Below are 14,130 nucleotides of genomic sequence, written 5' to 3'. Positions count from 1 at the left end.
GAGGAGGAGGAGGAGGAGGGACTGAGTGGAAGGGACAAGGGAGGGAGAAACAGAGAGGGGGACGGACCGAGAGTGAGCAAGGGGAGGGAGTATCAGAAACGAGGAAAGTAGATGAGAGGGAGAGGGAAACTGAGGGAGTCAGGAGAAGAGAGGAGAGCAAAGGGAAAGGAGAGCAAAAAAAAAAAAGAGAGAGAGGAGGACAGCTCAGCAAATCAGCCCAGTAGCATTCCTCTCACAGCTGCAGTGATCTAGGCTGGGAGAGGAAGTTTATCTCGCCAGAAGAGAAAAGAAAAAATACAAGAAATTGTATTTTTATTTTTTTCTGTGGGTGAATAAATCGGAGGACTCCCTGGAGAGGAAAGGGAACATTAAGAAAGAGGAATCAGAGAGCTTCTGCAGCCTCCGAGTGTCCTCCAGGGGAAGATGGATTCAGACTCCGGAGAGCAGAGTGACGGAGATCTCTCTCCAGGTAAGCCCCAAGACCATTTCTGCAACTACAACATCAGTTTCTGACTCGGTGTGGTTACTAGACCTTAAGCAACACAAATTGAACTGTATTAGTTATCCAGATGGTCAAGTGAGCTCTTTCTTCCTGATTTCCAGTACGATTTCAGCATTTTTATGAGGCTGTACCTTCATCAACTTTACTATTTTCTTAACAATGCAGACTCCTTGCACTGATCAGCAGTTCGCCTACACATATGAATACTAATTTAACGCCCCTGAAGTCAAGAATCCCACCAGTTTCAGCTTTAAGAGTCTTTCACACTTTATCCAGTATCTGTAGCCCATAGCTGCTGCTGTGAGCTCTGTGAGCTCTGTGAGCTCTGTGAGCTGTGAGCGTGGACACTCTGATGCTGGTGACTGGCAGAGCCTCGCTGAGTGTGCGTATGAAAGCCGGCTCAGTCACCACCAGGAACAGGCAAGCTCCAACACGTGCAGCCAGTTTGTTCATCAACACGTCCAGCTACAGAAGAGAGCACAGCCTCCCTGAACGCTAAAATCGTTCTCTTCTCAGTGTTGCACTCAGGGATAATGAAAATGTTTTAGAGTCACAGTTCACTGAGGACAGAGCAAAGATTTATTGCAGTTAACAGCTGGACTCGCGCATTAAACATACAGATATACACACACACAGACAAAGTTAGGAGTCACCCATTGGATATTTCCCAGCATTCCAAGCTTGTGGGCAAGTTCATTGAACTGTGATCCTGTGGAAAATTCAAGTCAGGAGATGAAACAGTCTCCTGGAGATAAGTTTGAGTTCAAAGATCATGAATCAAATGCGTCTCCAGGAGGTTTTCATAACTCGGCGCCGCATACTGGAACAGTCAAATACCTGCACTGTATGTCACCTAGAACTGAAACTTTTCCTCTTTGCTCCTTGATGTAATCTCTGTAAATATTCACACTGACGCACTTCATGAGTTTAACGTCTATTAGAGAAACTGTGGGCTCCTCCATCATGTGTTTGTACGGACTGCCCTTGGATACTATTAGCGGATCTGCTGAAGGTGTCCGATGATGAACGTATAATTTATCAGGGCATGTTGTTGCCCCCGGGTAATGATTGTTTAATAAAGTTGATAATGGTGTGGCTGTTTGCCTGTTTATTTGCCAGCTTGGAGCTTTATAAGTTAATGATGCTCTGTTGAACTCTGGCCATCTGTCTGTCCATCTGGCCCATTGTCCGTCTGTCTTTTGGTCCATTTGCAAAGGGAGAGGAACTTTAATATGAGCTTCAGACACATCCTCGCTAGGCGATGGCATATATGTGTCATCAGCTAATTTCAGGCAGACAGATCAAGGTTGAAGCATCAACCAGGACTGTCATATGAAGCATTAGTGCAGAATGGCCAAGCCAATCTGCAGAGACAGACGCTTTATCCATTTCACTTTCATGTGAAGTGATGTACACTGTTTTCCAGAGACTGGGCCAGAGGTAAATCATGGAAACATGATCTGCTAAAGCGTCCAGCAATGTAAAGTGGCCAACTCTTTGCAGTGTAAGAGGAATTAACTCTTGTAGGCTTGCCTGTCTTCGGCCTATGAGAACTATGTTACACATGTTGAAAAGGGTGAGGGTGATGTGAGAGCAAAAGCAGAATGACATTTTTCCCGGTCGAGAGAAAGCAAGAGTCTGACTCATACCCAAAATGCATGGTGCTTTGTGGTTGTGCTGCAGCTTCTACTCTTCAGTCTACTGTCAGCGGAAAAAAAAAAAAAAAAAAACTGGAATGGCTCATGTTATAAGGTCAAATGACCCGACAAAACCTGAGCAAATGTATTTTGAAAACAGGTTTATTTTGAAAGCCCTGCTGTACACAAACATGACCCTTATTCCTGGATATGTGGATGAGGGATGTGTGATTGATCCTAAACCTTTTAATATGTATTCTGGCACGAAACTTCAGCGGTGTAAATATTGAAGTATTTTATTTCAGGTGGCTTTGAACCTTTAGCCTTCTTTTCCGCCCTTGAACTGTTAGTTGTTGTTAGAGAGTGAGTTGGTCATTTTCTAGACTTCTCTGCTTCTCTAAATTCACCCTTAGATACTAAATATTAGTAATATTTCCTACATTATATCACTTGCAGTTGCACCAACATCCCCTCACCCTATCTTGTATTTTTCTTCAGTTCTACATTTCCCATAATGCCCCCCAAAAGCCCCCAGAGAACACACCTGACCTCGGTTCATGTAGCCGCAGGTTATGCTGCCTGCCAGCGAAGCTCATGAGGTTGTATTCTCAGCATAGGAAGTCAAAGGCAACGCATTATGGCTCGAGTTCAAGTGGTTTAAGTCATGAAAATTTTGTTGCTAGGTGACTGGCAATAGATAAACCATAGATAAATCATTATCAGAGATTTCCTCTTGAAAAGTCTTGAAAATAAAGACAACATCAAATGTAGCTGGATAAAGCAAAAAAATGTGTGGCGTATTTTATTTTGGTGGAAAAGTTATTCTCTCTCCCTTCAGGTGAATGTAGGTTGTTTTACAAAATGTTCAAATTGCATAAAATGTCTTGTACTTGGATTAATCAGGGCTGACACCAAGATGTGGTCCTTGCTAGTGATGCTCCTGCAGTGACAGCTTTTTTTATTAGTTGAATTTTCAGCCTAAGTGGAAATTATTCAGCGTGACGTCACGTAATTTATGTTCATCCAATTATTTCCCCGCTAATGCAAGAAAATCTACAAAAAGCACAAGAGAACTGTTTCAGGGGAGACTTGTGCAGTATAGTTTATGACAGGTGATCACGTGAGACTCAGGTGTCTGTAGCTTTTGTTGTGTTGAAGCGCAAAGAGCAGCAATACACTGAGCACTACTGTACAGTAACTACTCTGAAAGAAATACAGTTAAGACTCTACACCCACACACACACACACACACACACACATATAAACAGACACAAAAGCTCACATTTTTTCCCATAATCATCCAGTCACCCAGTCATGCAGCGAGCACGCCGCTCACCATTTCAATACCAATAAAACTGATTCATCCAGTAGTCCTGTCTTTCCTTCCTGTGGTGGACTGGAGACGACCACACCTAATTTCTGAGTCAAAACGAGGCTAACTGTTCACACACCTGCTCTGCTGGAGGACTGTTGGAGAGCACATCACAAAATGTGTGTGCAGCAGAGACTGGACACTTGCATTTTACCACAAACTGATGCTTCAGGAAGTAATGATTTGCACAAAATCCTGCATTCTGGTTTGAGTTATTTGTTACATTAGTTTGACATTATGTTGGAGGACAAGTGAGTAATCAGCCCACGGCCTACTTTTTGGCTGATTCATCACGGTGATGCGACTGGCTATAACACCATAACCAAATGCAGAGCGATTTCCAAAGAGTTCAGATATATAGAGCAGAGAAAAGCTGTCTGGCTGTTGTAATAACAGCTGTGAGATTCAGAAGGGCATGAGGGCTGTTGCTGTGGTTCTACTACAAACACAAAAACTGCAGATGTTGTTTGATGACACAACTGACGTTTAATCTTTAGCCAGGTAATGTTCTTCAGCACTGACATATTCATATACTCACACACTCCACAGCTCTGTTGCCTTGATTAATTTCCTCAAATGCAAACTGCCACAAACACAAAAAAAAATGCTGCTGCATCAGAGACGACAAGGAGTATCATTCAATCAGAGGGGAGCTTCTTCCTCATGATTTCCATGTTGGCAGACCGGCCACATGCTTTACACATGAGAGACAAGCAGAGCAGGCGAGCCCTGCAGACACTATAACACTCGCATACACCAATAAACGCGCACACACACTGAAGCAATGCCCACACGCTTCTTGCTCACTCCCTTGGTCTTGTGCTCTCACAACACATGCATCTCTGAGTTTTTTTTTTTTTCTCCTCCGCCTTTAATCTGGCCCACAGATGGGGAGTGCTCAATGCACCCTAGTCCTCTACACAGAGAGAGAGAGACACACACATACAAACACACACACAAACGAGACACCAGGAGCTGGTTCTGGAAAATTGTAACATGAACTGAGAAAAAAAAAAAAAAAAGAAGAAGAAAACAGAAGTGAAGCTGTAAGTGGAAAAGGCGACTCAGGAGAAAGTGGTTTTTCCTCTAGCTGCAGTGAAAGACAAATCCTAAAACTCCAGGTCCAGGTCCAGGTCCCTGACCGGTGTGTGTGAGTGCATTTTCCCTTGTATGCACATGCATGAGCTGACAAAATAATACTGTGGCATTTCATAGTGTTTGTGGGACATTTGGAAAGAGAATTGTTTCCCCACGACTGAGCCATTACTGAAACATGGACTTAGACCACAGAGGCATTTTGACAAGGCCTCATAGACACTCAGAGGAGGAGGAGAAGGCTGTGGTTTTACTGGAGGGCCAGTCGAGGCAGAGCAAATAGTCGCTAGTGGCGTCTGGTGTGAGAGGCAAACTGTTTGAGGGAGGGAAGTGTGTATTAAGGGAAGGCTGGATTGGCGTCAGTGGAGCATTGAGCCTGTACAGGTATCTAGACCTATGAATGCTGTACGTGTGTGTGCTGTGATACAGGCGATTGTATTCGTGCTGTTTTATTTCGTCATTTGAGTTGACTTAAATTTATAATCATTGCTAGAAATTTCTGAGGAAGGATGTTTCTTTATTTAGGTCTGGTTTGTGGTTTCAACTTAGACTTTATTGTTCACACAAGTTTTCGCCATTAGTGCCTGACGCGTTTGTGGAAACCACTGGAGTCTGGGTTTCTCTTACCTACCGTCTCCTAACATGACCTTACCATGCAGATTATTTCAAATTAAATGGAGACTTTTCCGCTGCCACTTACCTATGATGAAAGCAAAGAGGCAACAGAAAATGAGTCAGAGTGGGAGGCAATTACACACAGAGCTTTTCACACTTAACTGTGGCACAACTCAAATAGCTGTGCTGATTATAGCACTATAAGATTGTGGTAGGAAAAAGTAGAGTATCCATGTTCAGCATAATATACAGTATCACAACAGTTAGTGGAGCAGTATATCACTTTAAGCTGCTATTACTTTAAAACTATTTGTTTCTGGGAGGTAGGAGGCAGCAGGACAGTTTGAAGTAGAAAATATGGCAATTATGTTTGTGGGTTTAGATATTTCATGGGCAATAATTGCAACAGAGAGATTTCACTGGGATATAAATTAACTCATGGAAGGATTCAGTTCCAGCTGGTAGTGGAGAGGGTTAAACTGAAAGAAGGAATGTAGTCACTAAAAGTCAGAAACAAATCTACAAAAGTGAGTGTGTGTTTATGTGAATGTGTGTGTGTGTGTGTGTGTGTATGTGTGTGTGTGTGTGTGTGTGCGTGTGTGAACCACAGTTATTTCCTGGTCATTAGTTAGTGGTGGGTTGGCAGCCAAGGGAGCAGCAGCACTTTGGTTTTACACTTAAGTGTGTCATGCACAGAGAGGGCCTTCAAGGCCAAAGTTTAAAGTACATCCAATTTTATAACTACAATCAAAGCAGGAGAAACCTTTTAATTGATGCAGCATAGACAGACAGCAGAAGCCCTGCCCCCTTTCCTGGCCAACCTTTGCTCCCCTTATGTTTATAACTCCATGTTGATTTCTCATTGAGGGTTTATGTCATCTGTCTTCAGCATCTATCACCGTGCTGGCTATTGGAATTCAAACATCAGTCTTCTGGGAGTAAAACAACAATATATGACGCTATATGACGCTGTTGTGATGCTATCATTATCTCATCCACTGGAGCGTAGTTGTTAAAGGAGCTATTTGTACGTTTTTCTATTGCTACATGGCCAACATTAGCATTAACAGCCATTACTAGTCTAGATGAAACGTTGCGAGTTCAGCATCAAACTTAATTTCTTTACTCCCCAACACCAGTCTTCAGCGGTGGAAAGCAACGGCAATGTTAACTCGTCTTTATCACATCTTTTCTTCAAACTGAAGTTAGCACGCTAACCGCTAGCCCCAGCCCACCTCGTCACTTTCTGATAGCGACCCACTGCAGCCTCCAATCTGCTGTGAATACGTAGTGCTGCTCAGAGGGTGTATTATAACCTTTTGTAATGCAACAATCACCACCATCCTTCTGCTGTCAAGAAACCACGTCCAGCAGCAGAGAAAACTTACACATAGTCTCTTTACATGCTAAATGCTAACTGTTGTATAGCAAAAGTCACCTAGCAGCTGTTCCACTAGCTTCTGTAACTCAGCTTATAAATCAGCTTTTCTTTCTTTAGCCTTTTTAAAAATGTTAAAACATGAGGTTAATGATCCACATTCTAATATAATTCGGTTCTACAATAACACGTGCTGCTATGGTCTGGTGTTGATGTTCACTAAAGGCCGCTAAAAAGTACAACAACTAACTAACTGCATGACATACGGATGCGTTTAATGTGGGCTGTACTTTTTGTAATTTGCACGATTACAAATGTCACTGTGATCCTTTGAGCGTCCCATTAGCCGCTGGCTTGCTGTCAAAGCCTCATGGGAACTGAAGTTGTGGACTGCTAAACAAAATCATTGTCAGTTAGAAATTGCGTTCGAGGTAAATCGCTGGCTGGATTACATTCAGATATGTTTTTTTTCTTTTTTAAATGATTGAAGTCCTATATATTTTTAACTGCACCGGAGTCATCAGCAGGTGGTTGGGATGTACGGTGGGCATTCAGAGTTTACGACTGTCACACCAGAGACCAGGGTTTGCATCCATGGTCCTGTCTGTTGTTAGGTTTAGGCTGCAAAAGCACCTTGATTAGTGAAAGATGGTGGTTAAATGATGTTGTGCCTGAAGTTACTGAACATTTTCTGTATTAAATTAGACTGCAATCTTTCACCAACCGTAACCAAGTGCTTAACATAATTATACATCCATTCATCGTTTATTCAAACATAATCATAAAAAGTTATAATGCTGTAGTCACTACGAGCAGATTGCACATTATACTGCAAGATCGGTTATTTTGGCCAAAAAGGAGACAGGGTTGCTGTATTAAAGAAACTCTTCTTGTCCAGTATAGTAAATATCCTCGTAACATAGGTTAAGGACAAAGAACTAGTGACGTGTTTGTCATTATAGAAACCCATTGGAGCCGTTAGCGGTTAGCATGCGGCCGTGCTATCTCCCGAGAGAGTTTTCACATGTCATTGCGGTGACTGTGTACATCCCCCCCCTCGGCCGTCGCCGCTGCAGCCACAGACCAGATCCATAGTGTTGTCTCTCAACTTCTAAACCAGCTTCCCCATTCCCTCCTCCTCATCTCTGGGGACTTCAACCACACGTCCCTGTCCTCTGCTCTTCCTACCTTCACCCAGTATGTGGATTGTCACAACAGGGACAATAAAACTTTGGACTTGTTGTATGCTAATATCAGGAATGCATACACCTCATCCCCCCTCCCCCCGCTGGGACGCTCAGATCACAACGTCCTTCATTCCAGCAGCTGTCAGACTCCACAACTTCTGCTCTTCCTGACCATGTGCAAACTTGCACTTTTTCATGTACATATCGTGTGTATTGTGTATACTGTATTTATTAGTGTATATTTGGTATATTTTTGTTGTATATTTCCATAGATGTTTATTCTATAGATGTTTTTTTTTTTTTCTGCTGTGGTAAATGAATTTCCCAGTTGTGGGATAAATAAAGTTAATCTAATCTAATCTAATCTAATTGTGTTGTGGATGCCAGTGGTAGAGAAGACAGCTCAGCAGGGACTGGGGCTTCAGCTCTATATAAGGTCAATGACTGACTGAGCTTCATGAACCGAAGCCTCCCAGCGCCTCATTTTTGCGTAAACTCAGTGAGAGCGGGTGAACTAGTAAACAAACCAGGAGGCCAGAGTTATGGGAAACGCTGGCAAGGCCCGGATGATTGTGCGTGTGGGTCTTTGCGTGCACATGTGTGTCTCTTTGTAAACGATGCCACAGCATGCTGAGACTTGGCCGAGGTCTATGAGAGGGGCAACTCACCCAGGGCCGGAAAACACTTACTTCCTTGCCACTCACGCTCGGCTCAGTGTTGTAAATCTGGTGAGAAATGGCCAGAGAGGAAGAGACAGTCAGAAAGGGAAGAGAGCTTCACGGATGTAAGACAAAGACGTGTGCTACAGTTAGGCGCTTAATACAGCTGCAGATGGAAAGAGGGTGAGAAGATGTCTTTGATGCTGTGTACGTCTGTGTCTGACGTAAACGGACTCTGACAGGAGCAAGACAATCAAAATACGGACATATGATTTCACCTCTCTTTCTTTAACACCCCCACCTCCTCCATCCTTCTCTCCATCACTCCTCCACGCTCCTTTGAGATGAAGTGACACATCTGCAGACGTTCAGAATAGCTGTGATTGAATGTTTTCATCTGTGCTAATTCAGAGTATTTTTCAAGCAAACATATCTGCTTTTTCTGCTTTCTCCAGTTCACGTTTATTAATCTTGACTGAATGGTGTGAAATGAAAATGTACATATTGCCAGCTTTGCCCACCCCCGTCCCTCTCTCGCCCACTTTCTCTCTCTGTAAATAGCTGTTTCTTTATTTCAGATGGAAAAAGTTAAGCAAACTTTCTGTCTGGGTTCCAAACCAGATAAAGTAAGAAAAGCCCCAGTATTTTATCCTCCTGTGTTTTTTATTAGGCCTCAGTCTCACAGTCTGTCATTACATTTCACACACAAACACACCCACCCACACATTTGCACCAACTTTCTATAAATAGAGTGCCAGTCTTTTATGAATCAAATAATTCCATGAGATGGTTAGTGACTACATTTTCTTTCTTCCACAGCTGCATTTTGAAGCGATCACATGTCAATCAAACAGCAGTTTCTATGCTCTCTCGTGTTTCCTTGCCTTTTTCCTCAGTGAAGATTGGCTGTAGTTGGAGCTCCTGTCTTTGTTTATAGTCACAGTGGTTATCCATTCAGTTCCTCTTCACTGTATCCCAAACAAACTGCTTTTGAAAAAGTAAAAAGCATCACTTCCTGTGTACCAAGCCTGGCCTGGCTCTTTAGCTGCACAATGGCATACCACAGCTGGTGGAGACATTAACTTTACAGCAGAGGAGAGGTCAAAGGGCAGGGAACTCACAGGGCCCTGCAGGCCACGCTGTGCCCAAACAGGATGTCCTGTATACCACTTCTCATCCTCTGTGGACCAACAAGCTTCTCTGGTCTTAATAACGAGGAGTGACTGTGATGCACGCCAAAGGCAGAGCTAAAAGGTGGAGGTCAAATCGCTGATCTCTCTCCCCTTCTCTCTCTCTACCCACTTTTCCCTCTCCAGTTTCCTTGTGACAGGCGATCAAGCCAGCGGCACATTAATCAATCAGACATCTCCTGCCACTGCCTCATTTCGCCTCATCTCCTCGGCTCAGCTCTACAGGGATATGGCCATTAAAACTAAGAGACAGAGAGAGACAAAGGAAGAGATGAGGGATGGAGCATTAAATAAGGCTGCTGCAGCTAAAGGCAATCTGTGCTTGTGTCCCTCCTGAATCAGAGGGGCTCTTAAGTGCTTTTTCCCTGGATTGTTAGTCATAGAAGAGACACTTAGACCAGTCCTAGGATAAACACACTTAGTCGTTTCAAACACTGTATTATCAGACCTCTTCATTACAGCCACATTAACACACATTAGTTTGCTGTTACTGTGAAACACCCCCCCCCCCAACAGGTTTGTTTCTGTGACTTCCATTATGCATTTGTGAGAAATGCCGATTCAAACCTTGTTTTGCTGCCTATTGCCCCCATGTATTCCAATGATGACCAATAACCAGTACATTGGCCCATTTACCATATTCCATCTTCATTTACGCTGCTTGTCATGCCTTAGTTCTGACTGTCCCATTCAATGAAATCCATCTTTCTTTTCACTAACTCTTAAGTCAAGAACGGAGCAAGAAAACATTTGAGAGGGGTTTATTTGAAGTTTTGTAGATCACAAAAACATTGCAAATGTTTGAATATTATCCAGAGTGATCCGATCTACACCATCCAAATCTCTCTTAACATCCATGAGACTATCTCTTAAAGTTTTAGTATGCTTGAAACAAATGAGTGTGAAAGCCGGAAAGCAAAAATATTTCTATAAGTTAAGAATAGCCACAGTCAAAGACCGACTAGAGCGCATGTTAGAGAGGTGTGAGACGTGATAATTGTTTAAATATGGGAATAATGGCACACACTTTTGGACAATCTTTGCTCAAAGGCATTCACTGTGTTTTCCTCTTTTCTTCACACAAACACGGACAGAAGCAGTTATGTAATTTTTTTTTTTTTTTTTTTTAAAGAGCTAGAGGGAGATGTTCAAATCTGACAAACAGTTTTGCACACCTGGCCAATCGCTGCATGAAGTGGCTGGATTGTCAATTTCAGATACTGTCAGACACGACCCGCCCAATTCAGCTGTTTATTGCATTTTCTAAAGCAAAATAAATGAAGCACTTTAACATTATTATTTTTACTAGCATCGATTTGTTTGCTTTCTTGGTTATTTTTGGACTTTATGGTGTTCTCTTGACGTGAATTTATGTTTCCCATGTGGTTTTTGTACCTAACCCCATCTATGTATAAAATAAAAACCCAGTTCAAGCTGAGACAGGAAACACCTGCACAAAAAAATTCATAACATCTATTTGTCTTGTTGTATGATTTTCAGTTAACAGAGCGCCTTTTACAAGCCTTGGGGATCTATGAGCAAGATAAATCTGTATTTCCTGCCATTACACTTTCTTACAGCAAAGCATGAGTTGGCTGTAACCTGTCCATTCCAGTTTCAGCCAGGGACACTAAAAGATCCACATCTACACAAGGGAATGAACTTTAAACTAACTTCACACAAATGAAAGTCATTAAGGTATTAAAATGGAGTTATTTATTAACCCTAGAGGTCTGAATGCCCCTCTACATCCTGAGCAGCTGTTAATAGCACGGTGAATGACCTCTTTCAGCAGCTGACTGCCCTTTGGAAACTGGCTCAGAGTCAGATTTTTACACGTCATGAATAATGCACATCAAGGCACTACACTGTACCATGTTTCACTGTCTGTCTCTCAGAAGAACCCATATCTTTCTTGTCTTCATCATCCCCAGTTACTTTCATCTAGATATATACACACACACATACACACACGCACGCATTACATCAGACAGAGTGTGTGTAGGGGCGGTATGTTTGAGTCATCTTCTGATTTGCGCAGTGGGAGTCAAAAATACACCAATACGCAGCCTTTGCATGTCCAGAATGAGTGGAGGAGAGACATGAAATGACAAAAAAAAATAAATAAATAAATTTATTCCACCGCCTGGATACTTCTGCAGCTCCTTTCTTGTGTATGAAGGCCTGCATCAAGATACATCTTCAGATACTCTATTTACTCCATTTACGATATGTCTCTTTGCATGTTTGTGTGTGTGTGTGTGTGTGTGTGTGTGTGTGTGTGTGGAAGTGAAATCGCAAAAGTGAACTGACAAACACGGTAAATCAACAAATCAGAAGACTGCAGCCTCGAGAGTGACACTGGAATATAAACACGTCTCTCCTCCAGCTCCACTAGTCGAGCTCTGCTCTGGTACCAGCTGCCACAACACACCATCCTCTGCTCCCCACTCCAGTCCACTCTCTTCTCAGGCTTGTTTAACCCTTGCCCTGCAGGCTATTAAAAACCCCTTTGCTATTGCTGAATGACCCACTCCGTTGTTTTCCTCAAGCGTTGTATATGCAGCCAGAGCGAGTCTGCAGCGACTCCTTATTGGAAAGCAAAGCTAAAGGAAAAGGCCAAGCCAAAAGAAGAGGAAGTCAAGCTGTCATCCTTGTTTTCTTCTCCTTTGCGAAGAGAATTTCCCCTGACATTTTGTAGGTATTGATACTTACACTACACTGTGAAATGGCAGCGCTGATGGATGACAGTTTTTTATTACTCAAGGCTTTTCCTGCACTTCTTGCCACAGCATGAGCTCAGAAGCTGGCAGACTTTAAAGGCCGTCTCGTGTGTGAAATATGAATGTATGCAGCTACTGCAGAAGTCCATCTTTACAGTGCACATGAGGCAAAAGGGGATTAGCAGTGTGCAGCTGCTCCCCTTATAAAAGAAAATATCTGAAGAGGAAAATGTCTGGAAAATTATTGCTATTTTAGCTTTTACAGGGTGCAAAGAATGGCTTGGCAACCACTGATTGGAGATAGCCAGCCTATTCAGTTATACAATACATTACTGCCTATGAATGGAAAATAGGTTGCAGATGGAAAGTAAATGTACAGTGAGGAATTTTGGTGATGGCTACAAATGGGTATGAGGAAGCTTTGCAGAGCTCAATAGCTTCTTTTTTTTTTGTCACTCACCAAAAACCGCCCAAACCTCTCCTGCCTTTCTGCCTTTTTGATCTAGGTTGTCTGTCAGTTTGGCTGTTTGAACTAATAATGGTTAGAAGAAGAAGTGATGCGCACAGGTGCTGAGCAGTTTTTCTTTTTTGCTTTTCATTCTTCTTATTTTCCCTTTTTGACTGTCAGATGCTCATTAATGCTAAAATCCAACCATACTGGAAAGATTGCGTACGAACACCTTGTCTGTTGTGTGAGCACATACAAGCACGTGTGGTGAACGTATGTATCCGTGTCTATCTGGCAAAAGACAAAAAAACCAAACAAAAAAAACAACCATCCCATGCACCTGTGCACAGAGTGACCTGGTTTTGTCAAATACTAAACATGAGCATGTTGTCATTAGCAACCCCAAACAGAGACGCTCTGATCAAGTGTGTGTGTGTGTGTGTGTGTGTGTGTGTGTGTGTGTGTGTGTATGAAACCTGATACAGTCAGGATCAGGCAAATCAGAGAGAAAAAAAAAACTAATTAGTGGCTGCAGAAGTAAATGATTCAGAGCTCTCCAGGCAAGGGATATTTTAGTTTATTATTTTTATTAGTTTTTATCTAGATATCCTAGCTTATTTAGTTCCTTAATAGTTTTTGGTTGTTTGTTTTGATTTTAGCTAATTTTTATCTGAGTATATGTGGTAGTTTGTGGTAATTAAGATTTCTCAAATATAGCAGAAAAAGCATTTGTTTATGGTACATACTACCATATATTGTCTTATATAATGCATTATATATATTATGTCTCGCTATTTTAACTTTTGTTCATTCATATGAATTAATTCTATAAATAGATGCTGACATTTATATTTAGATAGATTTGTTTTTTAAATTAATTGTAATGTTTTTTAAAATCAAATTCATTTTAATATTTCTAGATTACAAATAGAAAAAAAAGGAACAAACGGAAAGGAAAAAAAAATAGTATCCACTGTCCATATTACATCAAACTGTCACATCACTACCACTTCATTATATATCTCGGATGTATAATGTGCAGGTTTTGGTTCTATTAAACAGTGCATCACATGCTAATCACTCCATCATCTTTACATACTGTATATACAAATATATACACATTTCATCTGGCTTGGCTTTTATCTTAGTTTTAATAATTACCTTGGATGGTTGGTGGCTTAATACGGATCAGTTCAATTATTTCTATCAATATCTTTGATCATCACTATAAATAAGTAATCTTTCTCCTAGATCGCGTTGATCTTGAAGTTGTTTTTTCTGTTGTGGAGACATGAAGCCCAACAAACAAAAAAGCCCCCCCCCC

At 41.9% G+C, this 14,130-nt stretch overlaps 1 protein-coding gene across 1 annotated transcript in view; it reads left to right on the top strand.

The window, feature by feature from the left end:
* The first annotated feature begins 120 nt into the window (after positions 1-120).
* The window catches only part of tnfaip8l3 (tumor necrosis factor, alpha-induced protein 8-like 3), a 21,619-nt gene continuing 7,609 nt past the window's right edge, over positions 121-14,130 (top strand). Inside the window, exon 1 of the mRNA XM_023408757.2 lies at positions 121-469. Within this exon, the coding sequence (XP_023264525.1) occupies positions 424-469 (46 nt within the window). The 5' untranslated portion in view covers positions 121-423. The remainder of the gene's footprint in view (positions 470-14,130) is intronic.

The sequence above is a fragment of the Seriola lalandi genome, unplaced genomic scaffold, assembly GCF_002814215.2.
Source record: "Seriola lalandi dorsalis isolate HSWRI2012SDOR001 ecotype SW California unplaced genomic scaffold, Sedor1 jcf7180002054372, whole genome shotgun sequence".
NCBI classification, from domain to species: domain Eukaryota; kingdom Metazoa; phylum Chordata; class Actinopteri; order Carangiformes; family Carangidae; genus Seriola; species Seriola lalandi.
This window is presented reverse-complemented; position numbering and strand designations above follow the sequence as displayed.